The 15,958-nt window shown below is 41.0% G+C and overlaps 1 protein-coding gene across 1 annotated transcript in view; it reads right to left on the bottom strand.

Annotated features, from left to right (window-relative positions):
• hmcn1 (hemicentin 1) overlaps positions 1 to 15,958 on the bottom strand; it is a 76,900-nt gene that overhangs the window by 24,311 nt on the left and 36,631 nt on the right. The window contains exons 24-56 of the mRNA XM_020602703.1: positions 15,462 to 15,589; positions 14,882 to 15,133; positions 14,468 to 14,563; positions 14,055 to 14,249; positions 13,832 to 13,962; positions 12,843 to 12,990; positions 12,498 to 12,624; positions 12,236 to 12,390; positions 11,809 to 12,087; positions 11,046 to 11,327; positions 10,129 to 10,237; positions 9,880 to 10,049; positions 9,474 to 9,628; positions 9,016 to 9,139; positions 8,768 to 8,869; positions 7,777 to 7,953; positions 7,512 to 7,663; positions 7,224 to 7,347; positions 5,779 to 5,954; positions 5,495 to 5,591; positions 4,878 to 5,000; positions 4,596 to 4,751; positions 3,717 to 3,998; positions 3,429 to 3,596; positions 2,489 to 2,602; positions 2,177 to 2,263; positions 1,908 to 2,099; positions 1,617 to 1,790; positions 1,383 to 1,496; positions 1,129 to 1,274; positions 834 to 984; positions 412 to 609; positions 221 to 334 (exon numbers count right to left, since the gene is read on the bottom strand). Of these exons, the coding sequence (XP_020458359.1) occupies positions 221 to 334; positions 412 to 609; positions 834 to 984; positions 1,129 to 1,274; positions 1,383 to 1,496; positions 1,617 to 1,790; positions 1,908 to 2,099; positions 2,177 to 2,263; positions 2,489 to 2,602; positions 3,429 to 3,596; positions 3,717 to 3,998; positions 4,596 to 4,751; positions 4,878 to 5,000; positions 5,495 to 5,591; positions 5,779 to 5,954; positions 7,224 to 7,347; positions 7,512 to 7,663; positions 7,777 to 7,953; positions 8,768 to 8,869; positions 9,016 to 9,139; positions 9,474 to 9,628; positions 9,880 to 10,049; positions 10,129 to 10,237; positions 11,046 to 11,327; positions 11,809 to 12,087; positions 12,236 to 12,390; positions 12,498 to 12,624; positions 12,843 to 12,990; positions 13,832 to 13,962; positions 14,055 to 14,249; positions 14,468 to 14,563; positions 14,882 to 15,133; positions 15,462 to 15,589 (5,198 nt within the window). The remainder of the gene's footprint in view (positions 1 to 220; positions 335 to 411; positions 610 to 833; positions 985 to 1,128; positions 1,275 to 1,382; positions 1,497 to 1,616; positions 1,791 to 1,907; positions 2,100 to 2,176; positions 2,264 to 2,488; positions 2,603 to 3,428; positions 3,597 to 3,716; positions 3,999 to 4,595; positions 4,752 to 4,877; positions 5,001 to 5,494; positions 5,592 to 5,778; positions 5,955 to 7,223; positions 7,348 to 7,511; positions 7,664 to 7,776; positions 7,954 to 8,767; positions 8,870 to 9,015; positions 9,140 to 9,473; positions 9,629 to 9,879; positions 10,050 to 10,128; positions 10,238 to 11,045; positions 11,328 to 11,808; positions 12,088 to 12,235; positions 12,391 to 12,497; positions 12,625 to 12,842; positions 12,991 to 13,831; positions 13,963 to 14,054; positions 14,250 to 14,467; positions 14,564 to 14,881; positions 15,134 to 15,461; positions 15,590 to 15,958) is intronic.

Genomic DNA, 15,958 nt, shown 5'->3' with positions numbered 1-15,958 from the left:
ACTGTTTCTAATCAATTTATTTAATATATTCCAAGTACCTTTCATGTTATTTTTATTATCCTCTAATACTTTAGAGTAATATTGTTTCTTACACATCCTCAATAACGCAATTAATTTGTTCTTATATAACTTATATTTTGGTTGATGAGTTGAAGACTTTTTTCCCCAGCTCTGCTAAACAAACTGATACTTGTACCACAAAGAAATGGTTTTTACTCACATAGCACCCTAACCTCGTACTGAATGGAGTCTTCTCCTGCTTCATTGACAGCCACACATGTGTATCTGCCTGCGTCCTCAGCCTGAGCCCTGGGTATCTGTAACACTTGCCCACCTGAGAAAGAAACACTGAGAAGTTAGTAATAACTCATTCTCTGTATGCCTTTACTCTCTTTCCGCTCTATTTCTCACCTGGTAAGATCAGAACCTTGTCAGTAGAGGTCAGTAATTGTTCATCTTTGTACCAGGTGAGTGTTGGAGGAGGGACAGCATTGGTTTCACAGTACAAAGAGATGGGATTATTGAGTATCACATCCCGAACATCCCCTCCAAAGCCTGGGGAAGCCATGGCATCTCCAACTCCACCAGGCCGCTTGAAATTGGGTGGAACTAAAAATGGCGACAATAAAGGAAAACATTTAAGCCCTTTGTTTGAGCAGGTTTTGGAAATGGATTTCATGGTGTGGTTGGAAACACAGTTCTGCTTTTATCTCAACAGATGTTGGTTCAAAAAAACCTTTTTAAATCTGTGGTATTCTTTTACACACAGTTGCAAACTGCAGTTATTAACAATAGTCTCAGTTAACACGTTTACATCAGTCAACCCAGTTCACCTTGTATATTTACATCAAAGTCCTTCTCATCCTCTCCAGCTATATTAGTGGCTACACAGGTGTAGCGGCCAGTGTCTGACACCTGAGCGTGCTTGATCTGAACAATACGACCGTTAGCTGTAATGGAAACATGGCCGTCTGCTTGCAAGATCTGTGGAGTAAAAGAAAAGAGACATCAGAGAGAGCAGCTTTAATGGGATTGTTTACAGCTAAAGTATGCAGTACTGCAGCTTTAGTCCCCATAGGAAATGTCCTACTAATAGCAGACACTGAAGAAAGGGTCTAGAATGTCTACCTGTCCGTCCTTGTACCACTGCAGTGCTGGGGAAGGAAAGGCTTCAGCTGCACACTCCAGGGTCAATGTGCTGTTGACTTTGATCTTGACCTCTTTGGGGGCCACTCCTTCCCCGGTGATATCATTCTTATTGATCTGTGGGGGAACTGAAGTACAAAAAACGTCATTAATTAAAGTATACACATACACAATTGCCAAAATATATAAAGTGTTACCCCAGTAGACACATATAGAAAACAATCCAGTCATCTCACCATAAACTTTGACCTCATAGTGCTTCAGTGTCTCTCCCGCCTCATTAGTGGCCACACAGGTATATCTTCCAGCATCCTCTTCTTTAGCGTTTAGAATCTGCAAGGTTTGCCCACCTTTGAAAACATGAGTGGTAAATTACACAAGTATCATACTACTGTATTATACTGTACTCTTATTACACTACTGAAGTCTATTAAATTCTGTTGTAATGTTATGTACATGTGATTTCAAACCTGGAAGCACTCGGACACTGCGGCTGGACTCAAACACAGTGCCGTCTTTGAGCCAGGTGATGAGAGCTGGAGGGTAGGATTGGACTTCACACACCAGTGAGGTGGGGTTGTTCAAAGTTACTGTCACCTCCTCTGTAGAGCTGTCAAGACCCAACCCGGCAATGGTGGGAGAAACTGGAAAAAAAAATGAGAGGAACACGAACCAGTCAAATTAAGAATGTGACTGTAATTCATTGCAAATACTCTGATTGATTAATGAAGCATGGATTAACTAAAGAGCTGTATTTGTACCCAGGACATTGAGGTTGAAATGCCGGCTGCGATCTCCTGCACTGTTAGATGCCAGGCAGCTGTACCTGCCGGTGTCTGCAACTTGGGCACCAGAGATATAGAGGAAGTGGCCATGAGACAAAACTTGATGCCGTTTGTCAGGGACCAGTAGCTGTCCATCCCTCAACCATTTGATCTCTGGTACTGGGTTACCTGGAAAATCATTCATGGAGATTTACGGAGTGGCAAGACTATCTCTACATATATAACGTGTACATTATGTCACTGACCTGATGCCTCACAGGTGAGAGTGATGTTGTGTTTCTCTTTGACTTTAGTATCCAGCATGGTTCCCTCACCCACAATGCTGGGTGGAACTGTCGAATTAGACTAAAAATCAATTTAATGGTTCTCACTATCTTTCACTGTTCATCACATATCTTCAAGTTGCTGTTAAATGAACTTAAGGGACCAAAATATAAACAATTCAATCACAGAAATTTTTTAATATGTACACAGTAGATTTAATCTGGACATTTTCACTTGGCAAAAGGCCTTATAACTAAATACCACAATACTAGACTCCTAGACTATTTCTTTACCAAGGATGTCAAGGTGAAAGCTCTTCCTTTTCTCTCCAGCACTGTTAGACACAATACAGGTGTACCTCCCAGCATCCTCTACTGCAGCTTGGATTAGACGCAGGCTTCGTCCCCCTAGAGATTAAGGAGGCTAATTATCATTTATTTATTATCATCATGGGGTGCCCTCAAAGACTTTCTCAAAAGGCAAACAAGCCAAGGACATGTAAACAATGTTTTAAGCTTGCTGAGAGTAAATCACCCCTCTTTGAAAACCAGGATGAACTAAGAGAAAGAATAAAGACTATCAGGCTCACAGATGTTAAAGCAATTACAAGCCAGTTTAATGAGATGCGAGACTAATTGTGTATCTTTAAAAACAGCTTTTGTTTTGTGAAATCAGGGATCTTGAGAATCTCCCAAATGTGGTCAGAGTTTTATGAATAATAAAATGCATTTGATTTGCAAACTATTCCCAATATCATGGCTTATATGCCAAATATAAATCAGACAACAAACAAACAAACAAACAAATGTAAAAATTTGTTAAAGCAATTAAGGTAGTATGCTAATGTTCAGGGGTCATGGCTTAATTTGGAAGCACCCAAAACATTTAAATATATGTTTAAAAAAAAAAACAGAATTGAAGTTAATTGCTACTGGTTGACTTCTTTCACAGTTCTGTGTGTTGAGTTTGGCCTCAGCTGCAATATATTATTAGTAGAGAAAAACTGATAAAATTGCTTATTTGAAAATGCATATCCTTGCTGGTTTGCTTTACTTGAGTCTGTTCCTGCTTGAAAGGGATAACAAAGAAAGCATTTGTAGATTTTGATATCTGACATGGCATATGTGGCCAGAGAGACAACAAAGAAATTTAAATGCATTTTGTTTGTTTGTTTTTGAAGAATACCTTCTCCAAAATATTAGAAAAAGCCCACAAAGTTAATTAGAAACTTACCTGAGAGGACACGCACTGAACTGGTAGCTTTGATCGGCTGGTCATCCTTCAGCCAGGTGATGGTAGGAAGAGGGATACCAGAGGCCTCACAGCTCAGGGAAACTGGGTTCTTCACTATAACACTCACGTTTTCAGGCAAGTCTACCTGACCAATTATACTTGGTGGCACTGAACAAGAGGGGAGGAAAATAAAGGAAGGGACAAATATGATATGGTATGTAACTGTCCAAACTGGAGACAGATGATTTCAACCAAAAAGAAGCTTAGAGGAAACTTAATAATTCATACCATGCACATTGATGTCATGCTTGCTGTCAGCCTGCCCTGCCACATTAACAGCAATGCAGGTGTAGCGTCCTGTGTCTGACACCTTAGCATCTTTGATCTGTAACAGCCTCCCTTCATTCAGGACCTTGGCATCATGCTGGCCAGTAATAGGCCGACCATCTTTCAGCCATGTAACCGCTGGTCGTGGCACACCCTCCGCAGCACACTGTAGGGTCACATCCCCTCCTTTTGTCACAGTAACATCATCATCGTCACCCTCACTACGTCTGATGGAAGGGCGGACTGAAGTGAGAAAAGCAGGAGAGTTGGTGTGCATGCTCCTTCAGCAGATGCTAAGCACAGCATAGCCACAAATGTTACTTAACTTTGTGTGTCTTTTAATTACTTGCTGCATAAGGATATACTGTACCCTCACTGTCAAGCTGTCAGTAATAGTTTAAATGAATACAATCTACATGATGATTTAGCCAATTTATATATGACACAAATGTGAACTTGCAATTTCCATGATCCACCTGATTTTTCTGACATTCAGGTAGCCATTGATTTAATGTCTTACAAAACCTGTCAGACACGCAGCCCCCTCAAATCTATATGTACAGTTTTGGTGGATTGCTGCTGCTTCTCTTGCCATTTTAACCTTTAAAGAAACTTCAGTTGTTTTCTTGCACGTGAAATACATCACTTTCTGTGCAGGAGAAATTTCCTCTTGTTTATTTAAAATAGGTTATCAGGGATTTTGCCATACTGTAATTGACTACATTTCTTTGACACAGTAATTCTCACTTTGTTTGTTTTCCTTTCCAGTAATAAAAGGTAAAATTACAGCTGAAATGACCCGGATCAATAGACGTCTCAGATCTGGTGGCATATAAGTACCATAAACATGCAGGCTGTACACTTTGGAAGTGGTGCCGGCTGCACTGGATGCTGTGCAGGTATAGGAGGCTGCATCTGTCCTCTCAGCACTAGAAATCTGCAGCTGGCGACCACCTGACAAAACTCTAAGCCGCTGGTCCATCTTGAGCTCAGAACCTGGAACAGAGACCCACAAATAGTTATGGCATTCAAACGCGTTATCCACACAGTATTCAATGTGTCATACAATATATCCATGTAGCATATTTTTTTTGCTTTTGTCACATAAGCACACACACTTACCATCCTTCCTCCAGGTAAGGCTTGGAGGCGGTATGCCACTGGACTCACACACCAGAATGATGAGACCTCCTTCAATAACTGTCAGAAGAGACACCGCCTCTGAGCCACGGATACTGGGAGAAACTGTAATAATGACAGGACACCAAAAGGAGGCACTCACATCTCAGCTGAGCATAGGGTTGAATTTTCCCTTGGGTTTAAAATAAGTCTAGGAGGAGCTCCCATGGCAAAACACTTACAGCATTTGACATCACTGTTTTTGAACATATGAGATTAAAAAGATGTAGAAATTAAACAAAAGTTATGCCAAAACATTTATGCTAAACAAAAAAATAGTGGGCAAAAATAAATGTTCAGACATGAAGGAGAACTACAGTACAGTGTGCTTTCACGGGCTTCAGGCCAGTTCAAAACACAGGTAACTATGGTAACAAACTGGTGCAGGCTTCATAAAGACTTGCTTCATCTTTTGTCAGTGATGAGCATAAAACTTACAAAGGTTATTTTCCTTTTGTCAAAATTAACTTGAGAATCACCTTCTTAGCAAAAGCACAATTCTTGTCAGATTACAAAATGACACACAAATAAAATTTCAGCCAAAAATAAAAAAAACTCACCCCAAACATTGAGGTTATAATTCTTCTCTGTTTTGCCAGCAACATTGGTGGCTTCACAGGTATACCTCCCTGAATCCTGCACTTGGGCACTATCGACCTAACAATTAGAAACGTAGACTGATTATGATATTTGGTACCAATACACTGACACCAAAGTCTAATTACAATAAACAGTAAACAATAAACAATAAAAGTATAGGAGTAGGTACACCTTCACCAGAGTGAGTGCTCTACCACTCTCACTTCAAATGCTTAGTGTACTGCTTTATAATCTCCAGCTATACCTTGAGCAGACTTCCATTCATTGAAACAGTCAGACCAGGCTTCCTGAAGAGTTGGCGGCCATCTTTACGCCATGTCAGAGTAGGTGGAGGGATTGCATCGCTCTGGCAGTGCAGCTCCACTGGACGACCGAGCATCACTGTGGCATTCATCTCGTCACCCCTGATGTTAGGTGGCACTGCGGCAGACGTTAAAACAAGCTACAGGCTGTGTTTCTCTGACAGATTATATCATCAAACACTAATGGATGTACATGTTCATTCTCTATTTACATGGTTTGACCTAGCTTTTCAGTTAGCTCGCTAACTTTCACATAACTGTACGAAATATTTGCTTCCTAGTACTTTCATTTCCAAGACGTTCATGAAACCTATTCTACTTACAAAAATTACAAGCATACACTCAAATACATAATGGCCCAGGAGCAAAAAAAGGTATCATCACAACCAGAGATGGGAGTTGGGAGAATGAAACATATCTCTGAGCCACAAAGAAGCAAAGTTAACAAAGCAACTGTGATGCAAGAACTTAGAGGACAAAAACCGGGCTCCTTAAATACAACATTAACTTCAAGAGGCAGTTTTGTTCATGTAAGGTCACCTAAGGTCATGATTCCTCCTTTTTTTGTAAATGTGGCCTGTGTAGAAAATGAGGACAATTTCCTCTGTATTATGGTTGGTGGACAGACAAAGCACAAGTCATTGAACATGGACAGAAACAGGCCTTCAGCTCAGTATTTGGCCAGACACAGGCAGCTGGTGAAGAATGGTAGCAATTACCATAACAAATCTGCCTTTATTTCTCTGGACAAGCTCTTTTTGATCTTTCTGGGGAAATGCACATCATGTAGATGTTTGTATGCTGCATATATTTCTTCAAATACATACAGGAATAGACACCCACCAACACAGGCTTTTCAGTTCCCTGCATGTAAACTACTTGTCTACTATTTCCTCTGTGGCACTAGATTTAATTAGACTTGCATAACTGATTTGCTGTCATGCTCAGCTCTGTGTAAGAAACTGACAAGGTTTATTGAAATGTTAAACTAAGTCAAGCCTCTACTTCCTCTACATGCACATGTTTTGCTCAAGGCCTGTTTCAAATATTGTTTTCAGTATTTTAATGTTTCCTGCTGGATCTGGTGCTTTGTTGAAAGACATGCTACAGTCGGTCCTGACCATTAGTTTGTAAAACAAGAAGGTAAAACAAGGAAAAGACATTAAAACATGAAGGGGAAGATTTTGTCCTAAGGAGAGGAATCAGTGTCTGCCAAGAGGCTGTAAACTGAGATATTTATTACTACTATTTTAATACCAAAATTCAAGCTCATTTCAACACTTTTCATCAAAGGCATAACATTTTCTTAATGTGCAGCAATATTTACAAGCTGTCTCCACATTTTCTGATTTGGGGGTGTACTACGGACAAATAACAATCTACTCACCGTAAACCCTCAGGTCATACTCTCTTTGTTGCTCCCCTCCAGCATTGACAGCCACACAGGTGTACCTGCCTGTATCACTAACTTGTGCACTGTTCAGAGACAGCACTCTGCCACCAGACTGTACCTGAGAGGGAGACAGAAACAGGTCAGAGAGCAGCTCTCACTGCACTCGCATATATGAACAGCCATCACTCTCTAACACATACAAATGAAGGCATGTGATGTATATGTATAATTTTTAAAAATAAAATAGCACTAGGTTCAGAGACATTTTATCAGCTGACGTACCTGTAAGCCACGGGAAACGCTCACTACAGGGCTGCCATCTTTGAGCCATGTGAGGATAGGCAGAGGAACACCTCTGGCCTCACACTCCAGCCTGGCAGCCTTATTCACCACCACTGTTACAGTGCCACCTCGACTGGAGATGACAGGAGGCACTGTGAGACACAAGAAAGAAGGAAACACTCAAGAACAATTGCATTAATGCAAGTAGAAGTCAGAAATGATTGAATCCTAAAAAACAGCTAGAGTAAAAAAAGAAGTCACCCACCAAACACCTGCAGGCTGTGGGATAGCTCAGCTACTCCAGCCAGGTTGACTGCTACACATCTGTATATCCCAGCATCAGACAGTTGAGCCCGTTCAATCTCCAGCACCTGGCCACGCTTCAGCATGGTCACCCCAGCTGCACTAGTCAGAGGTTGTCCATCTTTGTACCAGGTGATAGCTGAAGCACAAAGGTAACTTAAAAGTGCTTTACACCAAGCACAATAGGCATGAAATGACATTTAGGACATCAGAAAGGAAAATAAACCATAGTGAGACTTAAATAAAATGCAAATTAAGGTAAGAATAATAGACAAAGGAATAAAGTTGAGGTGCAGTTAAAGTGCAACCCTAAATGTGATGCATAGAAGCAAGATTTTTCCACTGTACACATAACACAAACAATTCCCAAGCAGTCTTAAAGGTCTCAGGGTTCAATACACTGAAGCAGATCAGAGTGATGTATTGTGACCTATTTTACCATTCAGTGCAACAGAATTTAGCGTTTTACTATCTGTAGTTGTGAAATTTGTAAACTCACATAAATGACATGAAGACATTGAGAAATAATTACATATACATATATTTTCATGTTTTCGTTTTACCTGTTGTACATACTGTACTGTAAGACCTCTATGTTTTTTGTGACAGAGCTTAAAATTGTTGTTGAAATATTTTACATATAACATGGTTTCCCAGATATCAGATTGTTAAAATGAAACACCTGCTATAAAAATGCTGCAACATCCCAAAAAAAGAATGTTCAGTTATACTGGAATGTGACTGTGGATTTGTACACTGTACAGCAAAGTACATTCAACTGGAAAGAAAGGCAGTGAGAGGAAAGGCAAGCTCCCTGTAGGGAGTCATCTGAGATCAATCTTCTGCTCTTTCATTAAGGATTGAAGATAAGGAAAGCAACAGCAAGGCCACTTGCAGCTCAGCAGCCAGTAAGTGACCACAGCAGGATGGAGGAGGTTTTTGAGCTCTCTTACCAGGCAATGGGACGCCTGTGGCCTTGCACTCAAGCTCAGTGGGAAAGCCTGACAGGACAGTCTGGTTGATGATCTCTCCAGAGTGGGGGATACTGGGAGGCTCTAAAGGACACACAACAGTTTAACAGATTACATTCTCATGTCTCCACCCTGTCCTTTGACAACTAAAGATGTATGACGGAATCCAGGAGCTGAGTGACAAGGGACAAAAACATACAAAAAAGTGCTGTTGTGTGTATCTTTATTACCATGGACACTGAGCTGAATGTATTGTTGAGCTTCACCAACAGCATTGGTGGCCAGGCAGGTGTATCGTCCAGAATCCTCTAGTCTTGCCTCTGTGATCTTTAGTGTTCTGCCTTCAGACTCCAGCTGTGACAGACAAGCAGAAACACAACACACGCATACAGGCTGGAAATTACTTTCTATGTTCTTGCTAGCTAAACTAGCAGCTTTTGTACATTAATGTTGCTTGCTTGAAAATAGAACAGTGACCTATTTTTTCTTCTGTGCTTTGATGCAAGACCCACCCTAAAACAACAGTGTAATTTTAATTCATGTGAAATTTAGTGGCCATTCATTTTTGCTTTTACTTACTGTGCATTTGAGTAGCAAATGTCTGCATGTAGGGTTCACATGAAGTGCCTGGTTTAGAAGGATCACCATAATAAAATTGAATTAATATTGCCCAGATCAGTAAACCAACCTTAAGGCGCCCCTGTGTTGTGTCGACAGGGCGGCCAGCCTTAAGCCAGGTAATGCTTGGAGGAGGGATGCCACTGGAGATACACTCCAGAGTGATGGGCTCATGAAGAACCACTGAATGTTCAGCGAACCCAGTGGTACGGATGGATGGAGGAACTAGAGATATAAAGGATAATACTGTTTCCTCACAAACATTTTACAACAGCTAATTAGGAAGAAAATTACAAAAAGGCAGAGAGCAGTATTTACCCAAAGAGGGAGCTTCGCTGTGGCTTGCGTTTAAAGCATAAATTACATTTATTACAATTAAAACATACTCAAAATGATCAAGGTGATTATTCATTTGCTTCCAGAAAACAATTACTTCATTTTAATGAACAGTATGACAAACTATTTGAATGTTTTACCATGGACAACAACACTGAAGTCCCTCTGGTGGTCCCCTGCTTCATTAGTGGCCACACACTGAAAACGAGCTGTGTCAGTGACCTGAGCGCGGGACACGATCAGCTGTCGACCACTAGCTGCAAACCGCAACCCTTCACCCTTTCTGACTGGTTTTCCATCTTTAAACCACCTGGAAAAGAGCCATTTTTTACAGTATGTGTCTGCATGCATGTATGTTTTTATCTGTATGCATGAGATGTAGATCTTACGTGATGACCGGTGCGGGTGTGCCAGTGGCATGACATTCAAGCTCCAGAGGGCTGTTGATTATCACTGTGCTGTTTGTCACACTGTCAGCTCCATCAATGAAAGGAGGAACTAGGAATGAAAAAATAAATCTCACTGAAATTCTTAAGAACATTTCTATACATTGGATTCTGGAAAACAACAATGAATGCCAGTGGAATTTTAAAAATGATATTTTTCATGTTTAAGACAAGAAAACCATGTCAGAACAAATCTAGGGCTTTTTTTTTTTATTCTGTACATTACTTTTTCCCCTTCCTCCTCTATTTCTGCTGGAAATAATTTCAATAAAACTTTAAAAAGAATGTAAAAATATAATCCCCTGGGTGGAATTGCTGCTGGAATCTTCTGGTACAGTATTTGTGAGCTTTGCATGTGCCTATATCAGTTAAATATGCAAAGCTACAGTGAGAAGGTAGGTGTTGGTTTCCCATGTTTAGTGCACGCATGGTCCAGAAAGCAACAGCATCATCACAAGGCCCACATGAGTTGTTGTGGCCAAGTGGTTAAGGCAAGGGACTAGAAATCTACTGGGTTCTCTGTGCAGAAGTTTGAATCTTGCCAACAAGGTCACAGTGTTTTCTCTCCTGTCGTTAACTGCTAAATGTGACAGGCTACACCCTATCTACAGTCAGTGTGGTTACACAGGCACTAAAAGCAAGCTGCACTGCTCTTCTGGTGATGAGCATAGTGAAAGAGGCTGAGATCGAAATACAGAACAAACCAGTTTTGACTGAAGTTTACTAAATGAATTAAAGGCTTGAATCCTGTCGATAACGGCACAGCGTTTTCTAAGCTGTCACTATCTGTTAACGATGACTGGCATCAGTATAGTGCACAGCTATAGCATTTCAAACTGTTGTGTATTTGTATGCAGTACCTAAAACTCTGACATCATATTTGACCTCGTTCTCCCCAGCAATGCTTATAGCCACACAGACATATCGTCCAGAGTCTGACACTGTGGCTGAGAGGATTTCTATTTTTTTTCCTTGCTCGAGCACGCGGACACTTTCACCATCATGCAGGGGAACCCCGTCCTTCAGCCAGGTGAGAGAGGGGGGAGGGTGCCCCCCAGCCTCACACTCCAGGATCAGAGGCTTATTAAGCACCACTTTCCTCTCAGTTGGCCCGTCATCTCCCCCTGCAATGGTCGGAGGCACTGGAGGAAAATGATGCAAAAAAAAGGAACAGAACAAGAGGACGGTTAGAGCTTGGTGTCACTGTATGCTTGACTTGTATATTTTTTATGTCTCACGCTCAAGGCTTTCATCAGTCAACAAGATGCAAAATTGCATTACTCAGGCTCTTCGCTCTGTATCCATTTTGTGGATTGTTCGCCAAATATCCACAGCTGTTTAAAATTATTCCTGACCGCTGCAGATGTTTTTATACTTTGCAAGTGAAACAAATGCCTCAAAGGTCTGATTAAACCAATAAGAAGCTTCAGAGCTCCAAAACAGAAATCAGATTGGTCACAAAACACAGAGACAGTATGAGCTGAGGTTAAAAGAATTCCTCAGTTCCAACAATTACAAATTTGTCAGTGTCTAGATTTTCTAAATCACATAGTTAAGAGAGTTTGAAAGTGTTTCTTTAAAGCTGACAAACAGCACACTACAAAAGAAATGTCAGGTTCTTACAGTAAACATCCAGCTCATAGCTCTTCTCAGCGCTCCCGGCCACACTGGTCACCTTGCAGGCGTACTGACCAGCATCTGACGCATGCACATGAAGGATCTTCAGGTAGTGGCCTCGCTCTATGTACTGAGCCTGTCTGTTGGACAGAATGGGTGCACCGTCTCGGTACCAGGTGATGGTGGGAAGTGGCACCCCGCGTGCCTCACACTCCAGTGTTACTGCAGTGTCCAGCAAAGCTGTGACCTCTGTGGTTAAATTACCACCTTTGATGGAAGGAGGCACTAAAACAAAAGTACAAAAATAAAATCTCTTGGCTAAAATTTGTAATTCAACTGTACATGGCCATGTTAGGTATGTGAGCATATCCATACAGAGTATAAAGAGCAGACCTTACCTGATTGCTTAGGATTTGTTAAAGTACACACTCACCATAGACACTGACGTTGAAATCCTTGGACTTTTTTCCAGCTGTGTTCATGACAGTACACTGATAATGGGCCTGGTCTCCAAGACGGGCACTTTTTATCCTCAAAACCTGACCTCTGTTGGTGACCTCCAGATTGGGATCGCCCAAAAAAACCAACCTAGAAAAGAATAAGAACGGAGGGAGGACAGGAATGATTGAAGCCGGAAGGTTTAACCCAGTCTTTCAGGTTTGTTTGATCATTAATCAATTTTAAAAGGCACTTACTTCCTGTCCTTGTACCACTGGATTGTGGGAAAGGGCACTCCTTGCACCTTGCACTCCAGATTGATCTCCTGTTTGAGAATAGCCAAAACATCTCGAGCAGATCCTGGCCCTACAATTGTTGGTGGGACTGTGGCGCAAAGGGAGAGAAGTATTCTTTGTTATACACCTCATAAGGAAAATGATTACTGTAAATACATTGTGAGCTTTTTTTTCTTAACTTAATTATAATGATAAAACTTCTTGCCTGCTTTCATTATTTAAAATTTGAAAGCTATTCTAGTATTAATTTAATGCTGCACAAATCTCTTTACTTGTGATAGGCCACGGCTCATTGTCCTTACTCACCCAGTACATCCAGGAGAAAATCTTTTTCTGTGCTCCCAGCAATATTGATGGCTTTACAGCGGTAGCTGCCTGCATCTGCTGTAGCTGTCTTCACTAGTCTCAGGGTTCTTCCCTTATCAAGAATCTGAACAATATTACTAGAAACCACCTGTCAACAAACAAAAAGAAATTGGATCCAACACAAAAGAAAACAATAAATCATAAGTTACTGTTTAGGAAATACTGTTTTACAGCAACTGTGGGGCAAATTGTAAAACATTCTGATAAAAGGAAGCTTACAATTCAGATATAAATACAAAAAACACTGCAGCCTGAGAGCCAAAGATCTGTTCAGCTGAGAAATATAATTTTAAAGGCTTTCAAAATATTAAGGTTTCCAGTTACTGTTTGGAGCAAAAGTCATTCAGAGAGCCAAACATCTTGATTTGGGTTACTCATAATTACAGTAACATATTAAAGCAAGCACTCTGATTTTCCCAGCCAAGGGAACGATAAGCAGCCAACTAACTGGGATGATACAGAAAACTCCGTGTTTTCATATCAGTTAAGCACCAAAGTTGGGCTGAAAGGTCTTTGTTAGACACACACACACACACACACACACACACACACACACACACACACACACACACACACACACACACACACACACCTTTATCCACAGTGATTTAAGATCTTTTCTCTTGGATGATGTATGCGGTGATCAGAGCTCACTCAGTCTTTATGAGCACTTCCATTAATAAATGAAAAGTCTAATTTGTGTAATTACCCATTTTGTCCATGAAGGTGACTTATTTGACCACAGTGTAAGTATAAGTTATGCATATTATAAGGCAGCATGTTACTTTAACTCTGACAGTCTTTGATGAAGGCAATTACATTTGTCCAAATGTTAAAACTATAAAGAACTGGGTCTTCTTAGAATTGTATTGTCAAAACTTTTTCTTTAACTTTTATGGTAACAGCTTATTCAAATGGATTTCACCTACAGGGGCCCCATCCTTGAACCAGGTAATCACAGGAGTCGGGCTTCCTGTGACATCACACACCAAGTTTGTGGCGTGACTCAGGACCACTGACACGTTGCCTGGCGCATCACTGTCACGAAAATCTGGGGGAACTGTGCATGTATCAAAAGTGACAGTCACATATAACGTTTTATTAGAAGTGTATAGATATGCCAGCAAATGACTCAATGAACAGGCCAATCACCATTGACTTTGAGCTGGTATTTCCTCTCAGTGGATCCAGCATCGTTGGCAGCAGCACAGATGTACTCTCCATTGTCCATAGGGGACACAGAGGCCAGAATCAGCAGTGTACCATCCTCCAGGATGGACACACCAGGCTCATTACCTGTCAGCTCCTGGCCATTACGCAACCACCGAATCAGTGGCTTGGGAAAACCTGAGGGAGAGATGAAGATATAGAAATGGCAAAATAAAACCTAAACCAGTAACAAAATCAGTAGGGTATTTGACTCCATCATCATTATTTATGAGAGTTTAGTGTGTACGTTTAGCACAACATTTAGCATTATTTAATTAGAGTGTCCTACTTAATGTTGCTGTCAGAAAAGATGCACAGTATGTAATACTGGAAGGTAGGTGAAAAGAGTAGAGAACCTTTGGCAGGACATGGGAAGGCAATGCGCTGGTTTGCAACTCTCTCCTGCAGGGGACTATTGAAAGGGGGCTCCAGTACCTCAACCACAGGGGGCACTGAAAGTGCACACACATGCTGACAAGATCAATGTCAAAACACACACTTCACAGAATGTGTAATAACTTCATTGCCTACTTGCTTGGTGTTGTTCCAGTTTCTATTCAAACAGACCTAAACTAAACTGAGCATGGTTAAAAAATAATCTACTGCAGATCCTCTTACTTTTTAAATTCTGTTATAAAAATAAATCAAAAGTACTATTTTATGTACTATTTCAGATCTGTTCCCAGTTAGACTTGGAATGGACTTACATAAAGCAAACATGTTCAACTCTACCGTACCCCTCGACGGGATCAGACAGAACTGAAACCAACCTTGCACTAGAAGTTGAATGTGAGCCTCATCTCTGCCTGCAATGTTAGTTGCTGTGCACGTGTAGGTTCCTTCATCCTCCAGTCCCACATTTCTCAATGCCAGGCTGCCATCAGGCATCGCCGAATAGGATTTGTTATCTTTAGTCCAGGCTATTGTTGGCAGCGGGACCCCTCTCACCACACAGGGAAGCCCGACAGGGTGACCCACCTGTACTTTCATTACCATAGGGCCGGGCTGTATACTAGAGGGCACTGCAGAACAGATGACAGAGGACAAGACATTTTAGCACCTCATCTGTACTTGCATCTTATTTATCACACAGGAACTTCTGTAGTGTGTGCTGCTTTCAGTTATGTAATCCAAAATGACATGTGTCTGCGCTGCACCTCTCATATGGGTAATGTATGAGTATTAAATAATTAGTTGTGACTGTCTGCAAATGCCATCCAATATATCAGACAGTTGTGTGAAAGCTTATCAATGAAAATTACAAATTTGCTGTATTCAATGTGCATGCTTGATCTACAGTACTGTGCAAACCATTAGACTTGTTCCTATATCGCCATCTTTTGAACTTACCCAAAACACTCAGCTCAATGAACTGTGTTAGGTTGCCAGCAATGTTGGAGGCAACACACACATATAGTCCACTGTCTGAGACTCTGGTCTTTAAGATCGTCATAGACCCCGAGGAAAGCTGAGTGTGCCTGGGAGGAACACACGCAAATCGACACATGATATACTGCAGTATGGCTGAAAAATCATTCTCACAAATGTTGCAAGAAAAACACATCATGCCCACAATCTCTATATTTTTCCACATAATAATTTATTCAGTCATTACTGGGAACAGATGCTCCTGTAATTCTTACGAATCAACCACAATTACAGTTGCTTTGGCAGGCACACAGTAGGTACAACTGATCATAGAGAAGAGTATGATTACTTAGTCTTAAAAAAACCTCAAACTATATCCTGAGGGTATGAACAGTAGACAGAGACAGATCACAGCAATCAAGACAGCATTAAGGTTCTCTTAGAAAACATGACTGTAACTGTCACATTTTGTTTATTGC

Source organism: Monopterus albus, unplaced genomic scaffold (assembly GCF_001952655.1).
Source record: "Monopterus albus unplaced genomic scaffold, M_albus_1.0 scaffold58.1, whole genome shotgun sequence".
Classification (NCBI taxonomy): domain Eukaryota; kingdom Metazoa; phylum Chordata; class Actinopteri; order Synbranchiformes; family Synbranchidae; genus Monopterus; species Monopterus albus.
This window is presented reverse-complemented; position numbering and strand designations above follow the sequence as displayed.